Consider the following 23,688-nt stretch of genomic DNA (forward strand, 5'->3'; position numbering starts at 1 on the left):
TATATTTTACCACAGCTCTAGTGAAAAAGCAAGATGTAATCATCAGTCAGAGTTGCCATGCCTATGTCTTTCTTTGCATGTTATACAATAACGGGATAGTAAAGTAAAAATGAGCAACTTTCATCCCCTTTAGCTGATTTTGAGGGCACTTCCCCACAGCAACGTACTCTCAAGACCTCAAGAGCCCCCTCTTCAGAAATCATTCAAAAGCCAGTCACTGTTTTGGAGCCTGTTCTGTTTCTCAGCCGTCCAAGTGTCACAGCCTCTCTATTACAAAGACTCAAAGACTGGATAGGAGATTTCAGCAACAGGCGACATGCACAAAGCTCGGTGTGTGAAGACAATTAAACAGAATCCTAAACAACTCATCTGCCATGGGACTGACTATCTCTCATTCCCATACTGTTCTGTTTACCTTTCAGCAGCTCCTGGGGATTAAGTTCTCCCTTGGATCCACATTAATGAGAATTTGTGTGACATGTCACTCATACAGAGAAACCCACTTCACCGGCGCTTCCCCCACCTTGTTCTCAACCAATTCTCTATTCCAAATTTAATTTACAGCTCGAAAGGCATTTTTCTTGAGTGCTGCTGAAGAGGCATCTCCATCTCGGCTGTTCTCTTGGTTGGCAGTGTTTGCTAATGAGGGCTTGGTCAAAAACCTGACGCTGACAGCTCAGCTCCTTTAAACGCCTTTGTTGAAATATTGCTTCAGGGGAGATTTGAGCAGCAAGCTGCCCATAGGAACAGCACTGTTCACCTGCAGGCTACATGTCCAGCTCCCGTGCATGGCAGGCCACATTTAGTACGATACTTGTCAATAACAGGAAATGAATACAGAAGAAATGTGTAAAAAATAAACGGCACAGCAGTCTACCGTATATACAGACGTGCACTGGGTTTCAGTCCTTGTGACACGTAATAACAGTAGGTAGTGCTATGAGTGGGTTGCTGTCTTGTTTACCTTGTATATGCACACAGTGACGCATGTGCTCTTGAGTGACACCATACACAGACAGTATTTCGCTGAGCTTCAGGTGGTAGCAATGTGCCAAGAAACAGCAATATGCCAGCAAAGGAAGGAAAGAGGAGAACTGCTTGCTAGTAAACACAGATGTAAACAATGCAGGATCCAAACTCCACAGGGTACCTTTAAAGGACGAGTTCAGTGACACTATATATGTTTTATCATAAAAAGCCATAAAGACCAAAACCAACAATGAATTGTTTCTAAAAACAGATATCGTTGCCAAAGCATGACACAGCCTATTGCTTTGTACAGTAGACCACGAGCTGTACTGTTGCACTTCATAGCAAACAAACTGTGTATTAATCCTTGGCTGGAAATAGTCCACAGTTCAGGATTTATTTATTTATTTTACTAAAAAAGGATACACACTATACACGGATCTGTCACAACATTAGAAGCACTTAAAGTTGAAGCGAATGATGTTAATTATCTCATTACAATGCACCGTTCTGCTGGGAATCCCTGGATCATAGCATTTATGTGGATGTTACTTTGACACCGTCCACCTAAACGTTGCTGCAGACCAAGCTCACCCCCATGGCAACAGCTCTCCCAGAGAGCAGCAATCCCCCCTTCTACTGCAAAACCTACTCTGGAAAAGCTTGAGGAACATGACCAAGAACTAAATGCATTGACCCAGCCTCCAAACTCCCCAGATTCCAATCCAACCGAGCATCCGTGGCACCGGATCAAACCTGATTCACGGAGGCCCCACCCAGCAACCCAAAGCGCTTTCAGATACAAGATTCCACAGGACACCCCTAGAAATCCTGTCATGCCCTGGTGATTCAGAGCTGTTTTTGCAGAACATGAGGGGGTGACACAATATTTTACAGGTGCTTTTAATGTGGTGGCACATCATGGATCTATAGTGTTAGAAGCAATAATGGTGGAGTGCCACAGCAGGGTCACAAACCACATCTCTTAACCTTTAACATACACAATAAAAGAAATAACATCAAAATGACAATATTTAACGGCACCTCTCATATAAATTGAGATGGTGGAGAAAAAAAAACCCAGTGCTTGAACTTTCAGCACCGTCATAATCCATTTAATGTGTGGTTAAAACAAACAGTGGTGATAAAGTCAGACAATTAGGATGAGAGATAAATCCTCGCTGAGAATATTTCCGTGTGCGCCAGAACTTGTCACGATATCATCTGCCATTAGACGTCTGGACAGAAGCCAAATCTCCATATCTTTGACCACCACCGTAATGACACCCTGGCCAACTCTGGATAAAGAAACGAGGAGTAAGTTGAGTAAACAAGATGAATCCTTTCCATTAACAGAAGGACTGCAGGCTCTCCTGCCATTCCACCATTAATTATCTGGTCTTATGGGAAGATTAGGGGAGAAAAACTAAGCCAACAGTCAGACTCCACTGAGTGGGCCTCCCCTGTTTAATTACCAAAACAGCACAAACAAATGAAGCCCCATAGATCATGCAACAGGATAGCTCCGGAGGCTATGATTTGGCTGAGCTTGGCTCTGCTCCTTTGTGTTTTCTTTGTTCTCTTCTATCTCTCCTCGTGCCATCTATCCATCCATCACTCATCAGAGCAGACTGACTAGGGACCGTAGTCACACTGTTATTAATGGATGTAGCGATGAGAGAGGAAACAGGACAGAAAGGGTGCGACAAGCACAAGATGGCAATGACTGATCATTTAATATGAAAAAAGCCTGTTAGGTGTTACCAGTTTGCTCAGAGACATTTACCAATCATGTACAAAAATCCTCAGCTGCTGTCATACCGGCAGTCTGAGAACTCGCAGTACAGCTACACAGTAAAACTGCAGAATAAAAATGACACAGCCAAGGTTAAAGAACTGTGTTTTATTTTTAGAAATTATAACTAATATTTCAACTTCACCTCATACAAGATTCTTTTACACTTTTATCCCAGGAGAAGCTTTAAATATGTGGAACATAAATAAACATTACCGGACACCAATTTTCGATTAAATGAGTCCTGAACTCCTCAAAATTTTCAGTAGTTTTAAAACAAAAACGCCAAACTTTTCCTGATCGCACATGCTAAAATGTGAGATGTCTGATTGAGTCACAGTGCATTAAATTTCTTTGAACGAGCAATTTGGCCTTCAGGAAACTCTATTGAGCATTTTAACCATTTGTTAGAATTTCTCTCTCTCTCTATATATATATATACACATATGTATACACACATATACATACATACCAGTTGCTTAGTCAAGAGCAGAAAACTGATAAATATAATCTTTCACTGCAGTTTGAGACGGAAATATAAATAAGCAGATATACTTTCAGAATACAAATCATTAACCTCTGATAGCACGTGTAAATTCACATTAGACACAAGCGCATTTCATTCAATCCCAGCACCACACATTTCAATACAGAAACAGCAGCGAGCGCACATCACATTCAAGCGTGTGCGTGTATGCGCGCAACCACACAATCAACTGTTCTCACAGTTGTCGAGTGCTGACAACTTCATTCCAGCAGTAATTTGAAAGTGGGATTGCGTGTGAACTGGCAAGCAGAGATGAGTGCTGTGTTTCAAAGTTCCAGCAAAAGGCAATTTTTTTTTTTTGTTTCTGTGCAACAGAGTGTGACTAACATGATGGTTTGCAGCAGGGAAATAACCACAACAAAATGTGAAACTCTGAAAAGAAGTCAAACTTCCCTTTAACACTGATGATGTCAAAGTAGACATGTTTTTGTCAAGAAAGATATTTCAGGACCCAACATATTGAAGTACTTATAACGGACTCTGTCTATGTAAACATTTTTCTACTATATCATGTTTATGATGAGACTTACTGCACTAGACTTTTAGTTTAACACTGCTTCAAAATTAACTGTCCATGTTTTTTTTTTAATGCAGAAGAACTGTCACAATATTTTGAGGAGTCCAATTAAGATTAGAGGGAGGACTACTGAACCAAAAACTAACATAACTGACTGACTCTCCTGCATGATGTTTCACATTTCCACAGACCCTGAATCAAACATGTATTGTTGTGCTCTGGATAAAGTATGTCACAGCATGAAATCAAAGCCAAGAGAATCAGTATTTTCCCTTTCTCATTCCTTTGCTCGCGAGGCCTATTGTCATGATCAGTCGTTGAACTCTTGGTAAATGACCATAATAGTCACATTTTCTGTGACAGTCTCTTTAAAGTTGACTCTACCTAACGCAGTAGCCTGAACTTGAAAGAATAGAATACATTGTTAAAAGAGAGCCTTTATAAATCCATTCAGACAGACGTGAATTACAACAAAACAGAGATGATCTTGGGAACATTAGGTCACTAAAATAACCACATCTCCTGAACAATATGACTGTTAAGACAGGGAAAATCAATCCATATGCAAATGTAAATCTTTCTGGGAGGTGGACTAAATTGAGGAATAGATGGTGCTGCTGCAACAATCTATTCATTACCCATGTTTTCGATCCAGGGATTGTTTGGAGTGATATAGTCACCCCTGACATCTGCCAGTGACACCTGCTTGTAACTGATTCATATTTATCTGACGATTTCAACATATCTTTAACACACTAAAATGATCCGCTGGCCTTCAGTTAGGAAATTTATCATCCTGCTGTTGGCCAATTTTCCTTTTCTAGGCTGTCCAGACCTACACCCAAACACATGCTGTTGATTTATTGGCATGACATGGTGGACATTTCAAGACACAATATATTAATGTGCTTCAATAAAAACACATTGATAAATTGCACAGACCTACTAAATAATCCCCATGTAGACAAGCAGATTGCATTATTACAGTGCAGAATAAATTAAGGAGTCATTTCCTTTTGAAGTATATACACACTTATACACTAGACAATAAATTGTCTTCGCCTGGACTTGTTTGTTAAAAAGTCTGATCCAGTACCAATAAACCAAGTCATTTAAGTGGGGGGCAGAAGAGAAACAGTTATCATTCCACCGCAGCCTACAGGGTACCCCTGCACTTTTGATACCTCAGAGAATAGTTAACCTAAAACCTAATATCCAGGAGGTTACATTATGCCCAGAGAATGCTGTGGGACCCCTGGTTTGCCTTTTGGTGGTGCTGAGTTGAGCTGCTCTGAGCCTCAGCGCGTTACCCCTGGAGCCTGGTCCAATTTTCTATCAGCGCAGCTCCGGTCCAGAGACCACACTAACAAGCTAAAGCTCAGTGCTCGTCAGAAAAGGAAGCATTTGGGCACTCACTAGAGGCCTGAAAAATGCAGGTTGTTGGTGCAACCCTCAAGCTGGACACAATAATTAATCTTCATATCGATCCACCTCCTCGACTTCTGTTGGGACAAGCACAGAAAGCATGACTGAGAACCTGCAGTATGTTTCCGCTCGCTGAGGGAAAGACACATTCTCCTTAGCTATTCCTCCCACCCAGTCTCACAAACATACACATACTTTATCATCAAGCTCCATGCTACACAGGAGATATTGTATTTGTCTACGAGGGAGACAACAATCAAACAGGAAGACATAGAGATGTGCAGAATAAGTGGTTTAGAGTAAAAGGTTCCACATAAAGCACAAAAAGGAAAAGAGGTATACTGAAAGAAAACGGTTACAAGAAGGCAAGGTCAACACAGTGAAAAAGCACAATTTCAGTCCAAGAAAGAAAAAAAAAAAGCACACCTCATATTTCAGTCTATTTCAGCTAAGAGCTATAATATTTGACAAGATCTCATTTGGGACCACTGTTTTAGGATCCAATCTGTGTGTTTTCTCTGAAGGAAAGGGGAAGTTCAGGTGCTCCTCTGACTCTCCCTCATTCACCAGCTTCTCGTTACCACCAAGCCTCCTCTGATTAACTGCCCACCAGCCTCTGAAATATGACCCATAAAGGCCAGTGCCACCATAAACCTGGAGCCATGGCTGATTTGTGAATCCAATTACCTCCCTGTCTGTAATGGCTGTGTTCAGTGCCATGATGTTCAGTCAGCTGTTTTCAGCATATGTCCTTAAGGACACGGCTTCCACCATGAGCGACACCTAGCAACTAGGACTGATCATTTAAATAACCATCTTGCTGTGCAAAGTTAAGCTTAGTCGCTGGCACAAACAAAGAAGGAAGGATCAACAAGTATTTAAAGATAGACCTGTTATGCAGAATTACTATTTTTATTTTCAAAATATATATTGTGGTCCAGGAGGTCCTCTTTAGAATCTTAAGATGTAAATGAGTCAGCATATTATATCACTATTTTTATTTATTTATTTCAAAGTAAATTCACTCAAACTTAAGACAAAATGGTCCTATTTCACAGGAAGCACTATGCTTTGTATGCAAAGTCAAAAGCAGCTTTAGGGCACTGTGTCACACTGAGATATCCAAAACAAAGCAGAGCTTGTTGCACATGTACTGTGCTAACACAAAGTATTTAATTGGCATGTGCTCTCCATTTATTAGTTTTTCAAGCAGCCACTGAGAGACTTTTCATGTGAAGCATGTACACTCAAACACAGCCAAACAGGTGCAGCAGCAATTCACATGGCTCTGGCCATCATTTCCCCTCACTGTTTCCCATGACTGCCTGTTTCACATTATCCCCAGAAAGTTCACTGACACTTGCCTGAGGGGCAACAGCGTAATTTGAGCTTCAGCTGCAACTACTAGTGGCGCCTTCCTAAACAGTGGTTAATGAAAAGCAAGAATGTTGTGTGTGTTTTCACGCAAAACAAGAATAACGATGTCCTCATGAATCAGATTCTGGCTCCCTAACAAAGGGCAGTTGTCACATTAAAAACATACATTTCTTTCCCCCACCCAAAAGGCCCACTGATAAAGAAGTCAGTACTTTGACTGGTTGAGATATTGTAGTTGTGGATCTATAAACTATGAAATAAGGGGACATTTATCAGTCATTGATAGTTATTACTGTGAACTGGTAATAAACAAGGCAGGATAGATAAACTAAGCAATGTCATGGGGGGTTATTTACCAAAAATATTTGTGATATGGAATGTATTGTCGCAAATGATGCATTACTGAGGCATATACAAGTGATCTCACTATTCACTTCTTTAAAAGCACAGTAAGAGACCATGGGAGTCAAAGATCTGATTGTAAACGTATGCCATCCACATGGATGTCCTCAATTAAACCCTCGACGATCATGTCACAGAGTCACAGACAGAGTTCTTAAGTTCACCCAAACGCTGACCTCAACTGGAATTCCAATGGTCCAAAATAGACAGAGCTATAATTTAAAGAACCAGAATGGAAACTACACCCCATTCCCTGGTAAAAATGTTACACTGGTGGTGTATCATCCTTACATAAATGCTGACCTCTCATTCCTCAGAAAGAGGCAAGGAAAAAAAAAGCAAGAGAACTAATATTGGGCAGTAAGATGTGCTGAGTGCAGAAAAACCTTGCATTTATCCGGCAGCGGGGGTCTGACTCCAGCCAGCTCAGTGCAGTAAACATGCAAGTACAGGGCTTCCTTTGAGCTCAAACACCAAACCTTTCAGAGCTGTTCTAGTGACATTTCAGGTAGGGTTTTCTCTCCAGTGCTATGAAAAGGTTCTGCACAGTGGGGATCTGTGACTGAGAGTTTGTTGATGCAAAATGGAAAGAAACACCCCAAAGAAAAATCACCACAAAAAATGTCTCTTGCAAATGGAAAATTCCTGGGTTCCCCCAAGTCTTCCAACTTCATTCCCGCAGAGAGCTAAGTTATCATGTAAACATGGTTCAGAATATGAAGTTAATAGCCTCGCAGACTTATTCCGCCAACCAACCCAAACACTGACCGTGAAAGCACTCTCTGTTATTTCTTCAGACTTTCACTGAGAGGCAAAATGCCCCCAAAAGACAGACAGAATACAGAGAACCTCTGCTACCCCATTAATAATGCATTCTTGGTTACGTTGTGTCTATCCATTCTGGTACCATTTTGATTTCAAGCTCCTTTCCTCCCTTAAGCCATTCCTTTTTCCTAAAGTAAGAGCCACATAAATCTGGGCTCTCAGTCTCTATTACAGTAGAGTGATGGCTGCTTTCCAGACAAGCAATCTCTGTGGACACCCCTGTTCTCTGGTCCAAACCACTGAACCACGGTCTCAGCTATTGGGGAAATGTTCAACATATCAATGTTTGGAAGGAACAGGTTTCGGCCGAGAGGGTCAACTCCTACACAACCATATATTCATAGGCCAGCAGCAGAGGGGTAATAAATGTCAAGGGATTTCTTGCAATAAATTCAGGTATATGCAATAGTCGATTCTCATATTTAAAGAGAAAAATCTATATAAAAATGCAACGGCTACATAAAAGTTAAATTTAGTGGCTCAATTTATCATCTTGTTCCAAGGCTGTAATTGTATTGTAATACAATTCCTGAAGCACGACGCAGGCAACTTCAGAGATGTGCAGCGGTAGTGTCCTACATCCCGCTGGTGATCGCACCACGTGTTTTGCTTCTTTTGGTACTGCTAGATAAGGGGGAAAAAATGCCACTGTAAAAACAAAAGCTCAGGATTATTCTGTCTCTAAGGAGTGCCACGTTACCTGGCAAGTGTAATATTTTTATGACTGTTTGAACCCGACTTGTCCTCTTCTATCCCACAGCACACTGAAGTGGGACAGCAGAGGAGCTACGAACCTGTGTCCTGCATTTTATAGTAACAGCTGTGACTGCGCTTTGGATTTTCTCACCATTAAAAACAAAAGCGCACATAGTCAGCATAATTTTGGAGCTTAGCTGGGTTGCTACAGTTCTGACTAGCCCCCCCAAAAACAGAAAAGGTCCTCCAAAAGGTTCTTTATGCAGTCAGAATGAATCAAAAGGTTTATTTAGAATTACAAAGGTATAAATATTCCACATTTGAAGTGGTTCTCTGCTTAAATGCTAGCCTTGTTATCACTTAGGAGATACTATACTTTGGACCCAGGATTTTAGTAGTAATAATGGTAATATTCTGAAGAAAAGTTTTCACAGATCGGTTGGGCCCACACCATAACTAACTGGTATAAAGAGGCTGAACTGATTCAGCATGACTAAATCAATGTTTACAACTGCGGGTGTGTGTGATAAATAGGTTCAAAAGTGCATTAAGAAAGAAGCAAAAACTTCTTACTTTTAAATGACAGGATAGGAACTCTTTGTTCAACATGACAAATGGCATCAAATGTAGAATGTGTGCCTCCAGTGTTAGTTTTAGCCCACCCCAGCACCCTTGGGACTACAGATTACACCGGATGTTGAGACCAGCGTATAAGACGGAAGTGTTCATTGTATGCTTTTGAGAGAAGTTATGAAAATGTGGGAAAGTTGTACAGCAGCTCCCTGGTGAACAGTATAATCCAGCTTCTTCAAACTGCTTCTCTTTTCTCCTCTGCTCAAAGGGACTGTCAGCCGGGCTTAACGCAGCAGCACTGCAGCCACAATCCCGTCTCACACACTGCTCGCACACAGCAAATGCGGAATAAGGCTGATGGTTCACTTCATCTTTCATGTAGCTCCCGAACTTGCTGTTGCAAAGTCCTTACCTCCAATTTCAAGGTTCCCTGCGTGGTTGCTTATCATGAAAGTGATTAGAAATGAAGAGCTCTGTTAGTGATACGGTTGGAGCCCCCAAGTTGGTTGCCTTCAGGCTGCCAAGCTCTCTTAGCTACTCAATACCAGATGGCAGGTTGAACTGCTGCTGCTGCCAACACTGCTGATCCTCACAGGGATCTTCCACATGAGCAATACACATTTCTTTAACCTGAACAGATTTCAGCTTCACTTTAACACTGCTGTTGTAATTTAAAAGCTGAACAATTAGACTAAGTCAAATAGGATTTTCTCGAGGGCACATACAAGTGAGCATTAGACACAGGAATTAACACCAATCACTGCCTCACATTAGGTTGTTACAGAGATTTAGGACCAGTGTTGAGGCAATCAAACAATCAAGTAATAACAACAACAGTCTTAAACATCCGCCTAACAGATGGTGCACTGGAGCGATAGCACCACGTGAAGCAAGAAGACTTGAGAAAAAGCAGTCGAGCATCTTGTAAAAAGCGACGTGCGCAGGCATGTACAACACTTTCTCATCGGGGGCTTTGTAAAGTGTTATTTAATGAATGACTGTTGTTTCATGTTAAAATAATAGGATAAACCAGCGCTTTCCACAAATGTGCATTACTCATGACTTCCCTCTTTAGATGGATTGTAACATACCACATCAGCATCTACAGCAGCTTAATAGTGGGATTTATTACACCTTCGTAAACCAAATATGACCACATCTAGGGGGAGAAGGATTTAAGAGAATTCAGCGCTCAGTGCAGTAGCATTTCTGGAGCTGTAGTAGGGGAATCTGAGGACATCCTTTTGTGGGAGAGCACTGAAATACTGGCAGAAAAATGCATCCAGCTGGTGTGCTTTGACATGATTGTACAAATGTCTAAATGTGGCAAGTCCTTTTTTCGCAATAGTGGTGTAAAACACTATGATAAAGGGATTCAACTTGTCACCAGTGTCAAAATCCACAAGCTGCAGCAGAAAGAATCGGTAAATATTGTAAATGTAACAAATGAACTGAGTGTCCTGTAGTGGAACTCTGTTTTTATCATGAATCTACAGTTGTAATCTTTTCTTATATTAGATTTTTGACTGGATTATTTAACAGCATTAGTCATTCAGTGTAATAGGGCTGTAGTCAACCAAAGAAAACCAAAATTGCCCCTACTTATGAGCCAACTGATGAGTTGCAGGGGGAAAAAAGTCTACAAGTTATCACCTGATGAACTAAATTAGCCACAGGCCACTGAATGCACTTTACCTGCTAGCTTCACCACCCTTAAGGGATTATAAATATGCACAAAAAAGCTTGTTTTAGCGGCATAAGAAATCATCTTAACCTTGTTGTTTTATACTGACACATATGCCAAAGATGCGGTCAATTTCTGAAAGCCTTTACAGTCCACAACAGTCACAATCTAATGTCCTGAGGAATAAACTTCATATAAATGCTCACTAAACCATTATAATAGCAAAATCTAGCCGTCTCCTGCAGGTTGGAAGAGTTCATGGCTGCGAAAAAGACTGACTTTTTTCAAAACACCTCATTTTTCATTGGTAGTCTGCTCCTGCTACCACTAAAAATAGCGCGTTTATCCTTGAAAGCTATTGATGTGACACTTTTCTACTTATGGAAGTAAAACCAACGAGAATATGCTAAGATGAGACCATATTGACCAACTAATGAACCTGGAGACAAGCACCCTGCAGTGTATGACTATCTGTAACAAGATATCCCTTCCTTTGATCCAGTCTGAATGCGGCGAGATACTGTCTCTACACTGGGAGACACGGACTTGCATCCTAGTCTGTTCTTATCTGATGTCCAGTTCATAAAAACACTCTGATTGCTAAAATGTGTTAACATGACCGGCACAAAGAAACACAAACACTGGAGGATATGGAGGCTCCTCAGACTTAATCAAACAATCTCATTTGCCACATCAGTGACGCTTGTATGAGCGGGACTATCTTGGTTTAACTAACAGACAGCACTGGCCACGTTGCCAAAGCTTTGCCAGTGGAGCTCACACTTTTGAGATCAAAACTTGCCTCATCGGTAATCTGCAGAGCCTCCTACCTGTCTGTCCGTTCAGCTTTGAGCAGTCAGGTGACAACAACGGCGCAGAATACCGATGGGCAGGCTGAGTCAGGAAATAGCTCTGGGAGATTACCACAGGCATGGATGAAACTGAAGCCAACTGCTGTTACATTTAAGGTGGATTGCTCATGATCGCCACCTCTCTTTGTGACACAAGGAGGATTAAATTAGCTGGTCTGCATTCAGTTGACGCATTTACTTTTCCTGGTCCGAGACAACAAATACTGAAAAATAATCACTGTTGTTGAGCAACTTTGACAATGATGTTTAATTCCAAACTAATAGGCACTATGACTATAATGTTAATTTTGTCCTGCAGATGGGAATAAACAGTCTGTTCGTGTGTTCACTTTGGCTCCAGTCTAAACCAAAGTACGCAGCAGAGTTGGATTCAGCTGTTTGGCTTTCACAGTCATGACAGGCTGTTTGTCAGGGCAGCAATTTATGCTTTTTATCATTTTAAATGTCCAAAAGGACAGGGCAATTTCTCATGAATGCATTCCCGCAAATACATTTCAGCTTAGTCAGGCTCTCACTGAGGCTGCTGGTTTCACTAAATCAGACATTTGCGGATAATCTCATATTTTCACTTCTCTTCTGCTTTTTTTTCCTTTTGTCCTTGTCACTTTTGGTTTTTCTTTTTTTTTTTTGTTCCCCCTTGGCCGCTGCTGCTATGAAAATCCCACTTAGTAACCACAATTTGTCATGTAGCAACCAATTAAAATTTGAGAGTTTCCAAAGTTGCCAAATCTCCTGGTATTATACAGCAGTCCGCTCTGTATTCAGTCTTAATTTGCTCTGCAGCACTATCATCCTATGCCAAAGAGAGCTGAAATATTTAAGCTCCTTCTCAAGCACTCTATGTACAACCTTTAAATCTCTCCTCTCTGACAGATCTAAGCAAAGTGCCCCCCCCTCCCTCCCTCCCCCTCCCTTCCTTCGTGCCATTAAAGGCAATCTAAAGATTCTCCGCCGGTTGATCAGAGAGGACTAGAGCAGGGTGGAGGTAAATGGCTGTCACAAAGGCTGATGGACCCCTTTCTCTCCCACTGGTCATAGGGAGGCACTCGACCTCCATTCACTCGATTTGATTCAAAGCATGTTTGTGCCTCTGGAAGGGAAGGAAACAGAGGAGAGAGGAAACTGATCCTTTCTGTCTGCGCAAGATAAACGACAGCGTAGCAGAGAAACAAAAAGCTTCTAATGTGTGAAGGACAAGAAATGCATTTTCATCCACCGGACAAAAAGGGGGTTAGCCTTTGCTTTCCTGGTTAGAATGCAGTTTTTGAGACAGCATGCCATATCTGAAACTACTTCAATCACAGCACTGAAGAATGTTAAGCTCAGAAATAACCTTAGTTGCAGAAGTAACTAAATCTTACTTTACTGAGACATTTAAATGCTGCTTTAACGTATTTCAGATATGCGGCTGCCCTTTGCAGAGATCTGAAAACTAGGTCCCTAAAATGTTAGAAAGCATAAAAAGGATATTTTGGGGGAAAGGGGGATAGGAAATCTAGCTGGCTCCAGTTCAATTTTTTGCAGTTAGTATACTTACTGCATTGAAAAATGGCAAATTAATGCCATGAGACTAATCTTTCACAAGTCATTGCTTTTATAAGCTAAAGGAAAGCAGCAATTAAGCTATGAACACACAGACATGAGGAGGAAAAAAAGAAAAGGCTGTGGGACATTTGAGGTAAATTTACCATGACTATAAACAGAGAAAACTGGTGAAGGGAGAGCCAGAAGAAAAGCAGAGGAAAGCAGGTTAATGTGAGAGTTCAAACATCATCCCCCTGCTTAATTAGATCCTGTGAGCTCAGAGGAAAATGTCCCATTTAAAACCCGGAGCTGCTTGTGCGTTGTGGCGATACGGAAACCCTAACAGCAAAAGAAACCAAACAACTTGTAATGTATAACGCAAAAAACAAGCCCCTGCAAAGACGGGCCTGTCTACTATAATGTGACTCACCGAGCTCGACAATGCAGGACAAAACAGAACAGAAGCCGGAGTGGATCGCGTGTGAAAAATATGCAGTGTTCAATAGCAGCGATCCGGCGTCAGCGCGGAATATAATTCTGCAAACTTCCATCCATAAACAGCATCAGCAAGGCAGGCGTGCGTCAGGAGGAGAGAATAGCTCCTGTCCGCCGCGCTGACAAGCAAGTGTAGAATACCTACAAGGAATTAGTGCTGATCGTTTATCATGATAACACACACACAAGGCACCACAGATGAAAGACAGAACGGAGAGGAGGTGGAGGGAGGAGGGAATGAAACACCACGCTGGAGACAGGCAGCACAGCTCTTGCATTGCGGTCTCAACAGCTGGTATCCGCCCGACAATCACAGAGGACTAAACACAGCTAGTGGAAGAAAAAAACAACAACTCTCCAGCTTTGCTCTTCTAACTTGGATCAACAGAATTGAGGAAAAAATGTGGCCAAAATGCCGCAGACTTGCATGCAAGGATACAGAGCAGCAGCCTGCAGCAACAGAAGTAACAGCAGCGTGCGGACGCCAAACTACATCTCTCGCTGTCAACAGAGAGGAAGGAGGAGGAAGGAGAGGGAGAGAAAAGACGCAGAAATGAAGCAGAGTGGGATCAACTTGTACCTGTGTACTGCAAGAGAAACATTGTCCACACGAGGCGAGGTGCGATCGGTCCCGTGCTCGTAGGACGAAGTGTACGGAGTTCCCAAAAAAAAAAAAAAAAAGAAATCCTTGAATGGAGACTGGTGGAGAGAGAGGAGGAGGAGGAGGAGGAGGGGTGTTGGAGGGGGGAGGAAGAAGCTCAGTCAGTCAGTCAGTCAGTCCGCTCCGCTCGGCAGACTGGACTGCAATGAGAGCAGCCAGTCGAAGCGGGACCTTTTAGCTGCGGTGAGCCGAGCCCGCCCTCACGACGCGCCGAGTTCGCCGGAGACGCACCACGCCAGCGCGCAAAGGCGAACTGATCGGGTCGGGAGAAGGTGTCCAGAGAAAGAGAGAGAGAGAGAGAGAGGAAGAGAGAGAGAGAGAGAGAGAGAGAGAGAGAGAGAGAGCTGCTATAAAGGCGAGCACCGGTGTGGAGCCGATGTCGTTCAAACGGAGAGCTGCAAAAAAAAAAAAAAGCCTATAACCGCGATCAACCTGTGCGTGCGAAAGATCAACAACAATCAGTTTGCTTTAAATATATACACACACACATATATATATTTGTGATCCTAAAGTGCGGCCACACGCAAATGAAAGCCGACTAATTTGTCCCAAACTTTTGACAGCTGCGCGTTAAAAGAAGGTGTCATTCTGTAGCGTTGCCAGTTGGAGGAGGAGACGTCGCGTAAAGATCGTCCGTGAACGCGATGAGAGGAATCCTGTCATCGTTAAGGCTCGAGATTTGCTGTAGGATGTGAAATAAATACAGTGAAAGAGCGAGATTTTTTACAGGGGGTTGGCCACGCTGAAACCATCACTCCTACTGGGGTGACACAATGTCTGGTTCATTTGGTTCGGCAAGCTGTTGTAGGACAAATAGTGCTTCTTTTTTTTTTTTTTTTTAAGTCTTATTATTATGAGACTGCCAGGTACAAGTACATGAGAGCTTATATATATGAGTATAATAAGCATTTTAATTTAACCCTTGATTAACAATCTGGGAAAAAATGTTAATTTTATTTATTTTTATTTTTTTACATAATTGATAAAGCCCAGAAAATAACTGCAATTTAAATTACATGGGACTGTTATGACTAAAATGTCTTAATTTGCAACCCACCTACTAACAATATCGCACTGTCCCCATCCCAGCTTTTGCTTAATTTGGATGCAAGTTCTTAACCAATCACCTTCAGCAGTTTGTAGACCTTGTTTCAAGCCGGTTTTAGAGTTTGTACAAGAGCTGCAACTAAAATCCACAGCTTTAACTAAAACAAAAACTAATTCTTTATGTAAAAACTCATTAGTTCATTTGAACTGTCTATACACTTCTCAGTGGTTACAATGCAGACTCTTTAAATCTCTACTAAATCAGTGTCAACCTTTCCTTGTTGGTCAGAAATACTTAGTTGTTGAATGTTGAGCTGTTAAAATGCACATGCATGAGAGCAAACAGAGAGAAATGATTCTGCAAAAAAAACTTCTGCCAAGATGTAGATCGAGTTCTATAGGCTCATCTCTAATTTACTGACTCCATCCTCTTCATTTCCTCCACCCTCCGTCCTCCTGCCCATGAACTGGAAATCAATCTTGGTGCATTATCGCAAAGGATGTCTCAGTTCCTCAAATGCGTCTTGATGAGAGAGGATCAAGGATCGAGGTGGCTTCCTGTGGGAGCTCTGAGGAAGGAAGTGCAGGTGTATCCTAGTTAAAGTCTTTTCTGCATCCGTGACATGAAAGAGGTGTGACACAGCTGGAATATACAAACCATGACAGGAGCAGGACTGACAAACTTGCGCATATCGTATGCATATCGCTCCATCAGAATGTCTGTCAGGTGGGTTACAACAAAAGTATGGACAGCTGATGCAGCTGTGTCACGCGTCATATTTAATTGACGTCACTTTAAAATAACGATTCCGAGGCGAGGACGTCTTATTTTGTCAGATGCTTGTTGCCTTGACTTCTCTCTCCTTGTGTCTCTTCCTCACCGTGCATCTCTGGTGGGAGGGATTCAGACACGAGGAGAGGAATGGAGGACGTACTAACTCTAAAATGAGATGAGGGGTTTGAGCGTGTGTGCGGGCCTCTGACAGCCTATTGGTCGTGTCTGGTGGCTACACTGTGTGTGGTAGCCTAGCCAACCGCTTGGCTCCACCCCCGACTATTTGTCCAACTTGTTGTATGTGACCGTAAGCATTCTGAAGACGACGTATACATCACAATACATCAAAAGCAATAGAGAATGCCTGAGAGCCTTACTGAATTATATTCCATTATCTTTTGAAATTGTGACCTGGTGCCTGAATGTATTGTTTTGCTCTACATAAAGACATATCCACCATAAATCGATGCAGAAAATTATGAAATTGGCACGCAAAAATGCTGCAGACTGCAGGAAATAAAGTCTTTAAAGCTTAAAAAGGCCACCATCCATCTAATGTGCCTCACATGTATGTGAATACGTTATTATGTTATTTATGCTCTTTAGGAGCTGTTCTCGGCATGAGTGAATCACCTAATGACCAGTGAGTAACATTGTTTGCCTGCTTGGTAACAGTACCTGCAGTCATTCAAGTTTCTGCATTGATCCGCAGAGTCTCTGTGATGGTTTCTCGTACATACAGCCTACTCCTAAGACGCATTACACTCAAGTATTTGTGTAATCTTGTTCTCACGCTGTGAACAATACATTTGCTAAAAATGACTGAGGCTTCTGCGAGTGTGAACAGTGTGTCTTGGTTTGATCAACACACAGTGAAAAGATTAATTGCAAAACATGAGAGCAAACACTATTATACTTCCATAATTAGAACCACGCTGCATACAGAGATATGAAGAATATCCATGAGAATGTTATCAAGTTTATCACTGCGGTGGTCAGCCGTCCTTTATCCCTCATCTCATTAACTCCCTTTGGACGGCGTTCTGGAGAGCCACTGACACCAACTGTTCATTACTTAATTCAGCTTCTAATGGTAACAGCATGTCAAAAAGGCTTACGTTTCATTTAGGGTGATTTAAGCAATGTGCTCAGTTTGGAAAAATTTCAAGTGACACTTTGATAGTTTTTTCCTGAAGAAAATGAAAACCTTATTCCAAGTACTTTCCCCTGTATTAGGAGCGTGAACGGCAAAGCATATTAGCTGTTGCTTCGGTTTGTTCGGTCCACATGGCTGCAACTATCTAGAATCCTACATTTATGAAGATTATAATGTTGAAAATGTTTTCGTGAGGTGTTGACCAATAATATTAGTGACTAATATTTATTCCTTGTGCATACAGCCATGGTGGATTAAATATAAAAATAAATAAATAAATCAGTGTAATGCGATACAATTCAGCCGCCTCTGAATGAACATAAAGTTATTGTCTGGAGCTGTACATGTTCAAACTGTAAATGAGTTCAAGCACATCTAGGAAAACTCATCCACTAAGTAAGTCTGCTGATAACAAGGTTGGTTTTCACAGAATTTCAAGAAAATCTGAAAGAAAAAAATGCAAATAAAGGTGCATCCATGCAAAAAGTCACAACTGGGGCACCAATAAAATCAGCACTGGTCTTAATTCTTCAGTCGACTGTATTAAACCAACAATATGGCAACATTAAAAGAGCGCCAGTCAAACCTCAAACTGAACAGAAGGCCACAGTAAACCTACTCATCATATCCAAGACTGACAACGATCACTGAGCCTAAACCCTAAAGCGTAACCAACACTACTCTGAGGGTTTCGACAAACACTTAATACCATAACCTCCATAAACGTTCAGAATTATTGCAGAACTGCTGCATTATGGACTCAAAGGTAAAAGCTGTATTCAAACATGCACATTCACACAAAGCTGGATTGAGGTTGCGTAGTTCAGGTCAATAAGCCTCGGATATATTTAGAAAATAGCTGCTGTGTCAAATGATTCTCTCCTCTGCCCCACTATAAACTTTTTTTTTTCCACGGCCATCACAAAATCATTTAAAAGGCAAATAGAAGTATTTACCAAAGGCCAGAGTGCCATTCCCTTTTTTCCAAAACTCAAAATTGCTCTCAATTTCCACTCCAGTGTGAAGTCAGAAGAACACAAACTCCACAAACAAAGTGTCAGGCTGATTCGAAGTACAGTTATGACACTAAGTTACAATGCTGTGTCTTTCATCTACTGTCAGTGAGTCAGGCTTCTCCTGCAGCAAAAAAAAAAACACACATAGCTTTATCAGTATGCACTGTTATTTCCTGCATATTTATTCAGCCACTGCTGGAGGATGATTAGGATATTCAAACAATGATCTTACAGAGATTCATCTCAAATATGAAAAAGACTTAAAATATTATACCACCTGAGAGCTTCCCTCTGCAGGTACAATTTAACAAGAATCTAAACTGCAGGCAGCACAAAAACAACTGCAGAGGAGCATCTTCTATTCAGACTTGATTTGTTATTATGTACAGACCTACTGTCTCAGCTTCTATATAAATACCACACTTTCAAAATAAAACTTCACAGACTGTCGCTGAAGACTAATCAAGGGGAAACTCAAGTGTTTGTAGGCAGCCAACCCCAGCAGCCCAGTATGGATTATGCAGGCTACGTTACAGTGGGGATACTTGGAAAGACTTCACAAAATGACACAACAATATGGGGACCTTTGTTCCACTAGCATTTGGACAACAGCCTAGCCTTTGAAAAAATATTGGATGGGTAAGCTCCCTGCTTTATATGCCCAAGTCAGTTAAAAAAAAAAAATTGCATCCAAAATATACTGTACAGAGTTTGGACAAATTTAAGATATGTTAGTATCAGCAGACAGAATCCCAGTATTACCAGCCTGGAGCTGCATATTGATCATGCATTTATGGGTATAAAAAATGTAAAGCAACTAACTGATAGCTGTCTTTTTGCTCTGTGCACATTTTCACCAGAAAAGACTTGTCATAAATAAACGGAATGTTTTCCAGGCAGAATTCAATTACCCCTGTCAGCCAGCGGTAATGAGTAACAGTCAGTCAGTGCATGCTCTCATTCAATTTCGATGTCCATAGGGAATGATGTTTGTCTGATGTCTTGATTTTTTTATTTTTTATTTTTTACAATGAGGTTCTTTCCGTGCCCTGCTTAGTGTAGCAAAACATTCAAATCAAGCACTAATTTGACTCTGTGCCTCAGCAGATGAAAGCAGCCTTGGCTTGCTTTTTACGGTTTTCGCGTGAGAACGTGTGTGTTTGGTGACATTAGAGCCCTCTTTACTCAAATAAATTGCTGGACTTGAAACTGACGTGAAGTAAGCCATTCAGTCTGAAATATTTCATGATTTCTTACGTGAAAGGACACAATTTCATAAATCATGAGTCCGTCTCATCCCACCCGTGCCATCATCAGTTTCATGCAATAAAGCAGGAATCTATAGAATGGCTGACCCAGTTAGATCTAATCTCCTGCTCAATACATTTGTTTAGTTAAAAGGGAAACCTCGTATAATGAATAATTCAAATTCAATTACTGCATAGTAAATGCAGGCTGGTCTCATCAACAACTATCAGTAAAATTTTAACAAGAGTTTTGAGAGGCATGGCCTTTTTTTTCTTAGCTAACATTCAGTTTATTCAATATTTCCCTTTCCACTAAACATTTATGACTAAATCTCCCACGAGATGCTGGCACTGTTTGTCTGCCTCTATCGATTAATTTGCCAGATCACACAGTGCCATTTTCGCTTGGTAAGAGTGCACCATGCTGTATCAATATGCCCTTTCCAGTCAAACAACAGGGTTCAGGTAGCTGCTCCACACGGCCTTCAGAGAGGGAGAACGGATGATATTTAAAAAGGTTCTGCTCAGCACAAAGCCTATAAGTTTAAAATGACTGTAGTGGCATTTGGTGGCGTCCATTTTGAGATCAATGAACGTTGGGTTTGTTGCTCAGGCACGAGTGAAAAATGTCATTACCTCCGCTGCCCTGTACAAAGGAAGACAGCCAATGCAGAAATGTGTCCTGGAGATGAAGACAACTCTGTCTTCTGGGTTCTTGGTAGTTATCTTTGACCTCCATCTTCCTTAATCCTTCCCTTTCTAATTACCTATCCCTTCTTCTTATCCTCCCTCCTTATATCCCCACAGCCTGACTGATGGTTAGCAGATGATCGTCAGGACAGGAAAGGTTGAGGTGACTCCCCAGTTTAAGTCACACCTCATTAAGTGAGCTTTGCGGTGTCCCAGTTCACATACTGGTGCATTCCTCCTTGGATGAATTTAATGAGTTGTGGAGGAGTAACAAGGTGCCATAAAAAGTAACTGCAGCCAACATGTTATGAGATGCAAAACAATGTTTGCCACTGTTTTCATGATGATGTGAGGAGGGAGTTACTGTAGGTGCCTTGGTGATGGCAGCATCTGTTCTGGAAACCAGATAGCGCTAAATCTAAAAGGAGGCCAGGCCTTTCTCTGGAGTATTTTCCCTCAACATGAATATTGATGGAAATGGGTCTCAAACAGAGTGCAAAACAACTGTTAACCCCTCTGCACTGCTGAAATGTTGTTAACAGTGCTTGCTACCCCACAATCATTCACAGCCAGAGAATCACTTGACTCGAAACACCACTCATGCATCGCCACCAATACAGCCACGAGAAGAGGTGATCACAAATCGTGTTTGTTCGTTATACAACATTAACACACTGCATTCCAATTCTGCTAGTCCTCTGATAAAAGCAAAATCGGTTTATAAGAGCAAGTAGGCACCGAGGTGCATTTTGGCAGCTGTGCACAGCGTGTTGGGATTCCTGGCACCAAATGTACTATCAGCCTTACACAGGCATGAAACTTCGCTGCCCCCAAGTCAACATTAACACAAAGGCAGGTAATGTCTTGTAGACAGACCTCTAGCTTCCATCATGAGCTCAACAACAGCAGCAGCAGCAGCAACAACAACAACAACAAAAACAGGCAGGAGAATTTAGGTTTAAAAGACTTTACAGAAAGTAAAGTGGAAACTTGATTCCCTCCAAGTTTCAGAGACCAGTTCTAGCACATGTTCCATTAAAACAGAACATTTACTCGTCCTGAAATCGATAAATTACACGCTGACCTATAAATACAGATACAAAGGCAGCAGTAAACCTGAACGGTGAGAGAACCTTGTTTGAATACTAGAAAATGTCAAATAATGTTGTTTTTCTCAACACACAATAGTTGAAGTTTGACTTTCTTGCCAAGCATTGGTCACAGCATTGGCCATATCTCTTCTGATGACTGTAATAGTGAAATATGTTGTCATTTTGAAGAACAAATGAATCGTTGCTATAAATATAGGTCAGAAAAGGTGCCAAAATAGTCACTGTGGAATATTCTATTGTACACAAGTGAAAAAGCCTCATCTGTAAACAGTAATCCACATTGAAATCCTGTAAATCTAATTAGTATTTTATTCAGATTTTTGATTAAAAAATTATCTTTAAATACCCATCGTATCTGCACATCTTTTACCAGCACAGGAGCCATTATCTGTCTTTGATGGGATGCCGCTGTTTATTTGATGTTCTACAGCGATATTTTTTTTTTTATTTCTTAACCTTAGAAGCATCTTTGTTACAAACACACAACCCTTTAGATGCTGTCGTAATTGCTGAATGTATTATGTAACGTATCTCACAGGGTATTTCTAATATTTGCAAGCTAATAATAAATTCATCACTCAGCAAAACAGCAAAAACAAGTAAGCACCAGCGTAAAGAAACTAATTATCACCTATAAAAACACCTAGTAGGATCATTTATCAGCCAATTATGAGTGCTGCTCACACAAGTTTTAAAGAAACAGACCTGACAGCTAAAACGAGAAGAATGCTAAGCTAGAGAGCAGTTATTTGTCCGTCTGAAATGGAATTAAAATTCAGTGACAACAGTTTACATTTAATTTATTTCTATTTTTTATTTATTTTTTGCTTCCACAAAAAATACAAATATTTTTTCAGTCATAATTGATTTGATTGTTTACAAGAAATGTCAGCGCAAACCCTTGAAGCCACGATCACGTGTTGCAGCAAGACGGCAGCTGAATGCACTGTTACACGCCGTACTATTACGGACGGTCATGCAGCGGGAGTTAGTGTGAACAGAATTTGATTAGCTCATCCAGTTCTGCGTGCACTGTGGAGACAAAAGCAAATAGTCTATCACAAAAGGTGTCTTTTCTTTTTGTCCGTATAAATCAGACAAAATTAGGTTTTGCTGTGAGATGACTGTGGGTTTAAGTCAGAGTTTAATGAATGAAAAAAGAGACAGAAAACTTGACTTCTTCTTTGTCTCGCAAACTGACCCGAGACACATTTAAATTGTGAAATGCTCTTGAATGGACGAAGGGGAGATTGCGAGATAATTAAACCCATCGAAGGCAAATGCACTGAATACCGTAGAAAACCCGGCAGTGTACAAGGGTGAAGAAAGAGCGAAGCCAGAACAGAGCGCGGACCAGACAAGCAGGAGGGAAGGAGAAAGGCCAAGTATCAGACAGAGCATTCATTATCACCTGACTGACCTGCATATTGCGCTGTGTGAGAGTAATGGGAAAGGACACACTCATCGGCCAAAGCCCAGCAAGAAAGGCGCTTTTCATTCCCCCCTCTCTTTCCTTTCTCTTAAGCAATCCGTCAGTTTCTTACTCGGTTCAATTCCTATTTCCAGACAATGTACTGTAGGATTCTATTGTTTTCAAGAACATGCAAACAGCTGACTGCAACACGGCAATACCATGCCTAATGTAATGCATAATAAATCACTTGATTGCATACAAAGCTAATTGTCCATTTGATGAGCATGGTTATTCGGTTGTGCACTTATTGTGTTAGTTAAATGAATTAGCAAGAAAAAGGCAATACTGTAAAGCAGCCTATATAGATATATGATAACAAGGTACGGGTGCTGGTGGCTTTCTAAGGCTTTACCAGTCGTGCTCTGAGCGTGGGAATGTTAACGTGTTCAGAACAGTGATAACACACCAATGGTAGCGAGTTAAAATGTTTACCACATTGAACATCAGAGTGTATTAGCCGTTTGCTAAGTAACAGTTTTTACAGGCACTTGGTGAAAAAAAATAAAGCACCAGTAAGATACAATTTTGACACAATGACAGCAGCAGATGGAAATTTAAGGTGCCATGTATGTTATTACAGTCCATCTTCAGGGGGAAATGGACATCTGTACCAAATTTCATCCATACTTGTCAAGGTATTTCACTTGAGAACAAGAAAAGGGGGGGTACAAAAAAAAAAAAAGGAAAGGTCAGCAAATTACCAATCTCACAGGTATTAATTATCTGGGAACCATGCATGTACAAAATGTCATGGCTGTGCACTTAAAATATGGGAATGACGTGTCGGAGACGCAAAGCACCTTGCACAG

The 23,688-nt window shown here is 41.2% G+C and overlaps 1 protein-coding gene across 2 annotated transcripts in view; it reads right to left on the reverse strand.

The window, feature by feature from the left end:
* Nucleotides 1-23,688, reverse strand: part of enox2 (ecto-NOX disulfide-thiol exchanger 2) — a 192,579-nt gene that overhangs the window by 123,572 nt on the left and 45,319 nt on the right. Inside the window, exon 1 of one of the 2 annotated variants that reach the window (XM_008294992.1) lies at nt 14,282-14,388. The exons of the other annotated variant lie outside the window; for it this stretch is intronic. Coding sequence (XP_008293214.1) covers nt 14,282-14,303 — 22 coding nt within the window. The 5' untranslated portion in view covers nt 14,304-14,388. Of the gene's footprint in view, nt 1-14,281; nt 14,389-23,688 lie in introns of those variants that run through there. 2 annotated transcript variants of the gene reach the window in all.

The sequence above is a fragment of the Stegastes partitus genome, unplaced genomic scaffold, assembly GCF_000690725.1.
Source record: "Stegastes partitus isolate 25-593 unplaced genomic scaffold, Stegastes_partitus-1.0.2 Scaffold22, whole genome shotgun sequence".
NCBI classification, from domain to species: Eukaryota; Metazoa; Chordata; class Actinopteri; family Pomacentridae; genus Stegastes; species Stegastes partitus.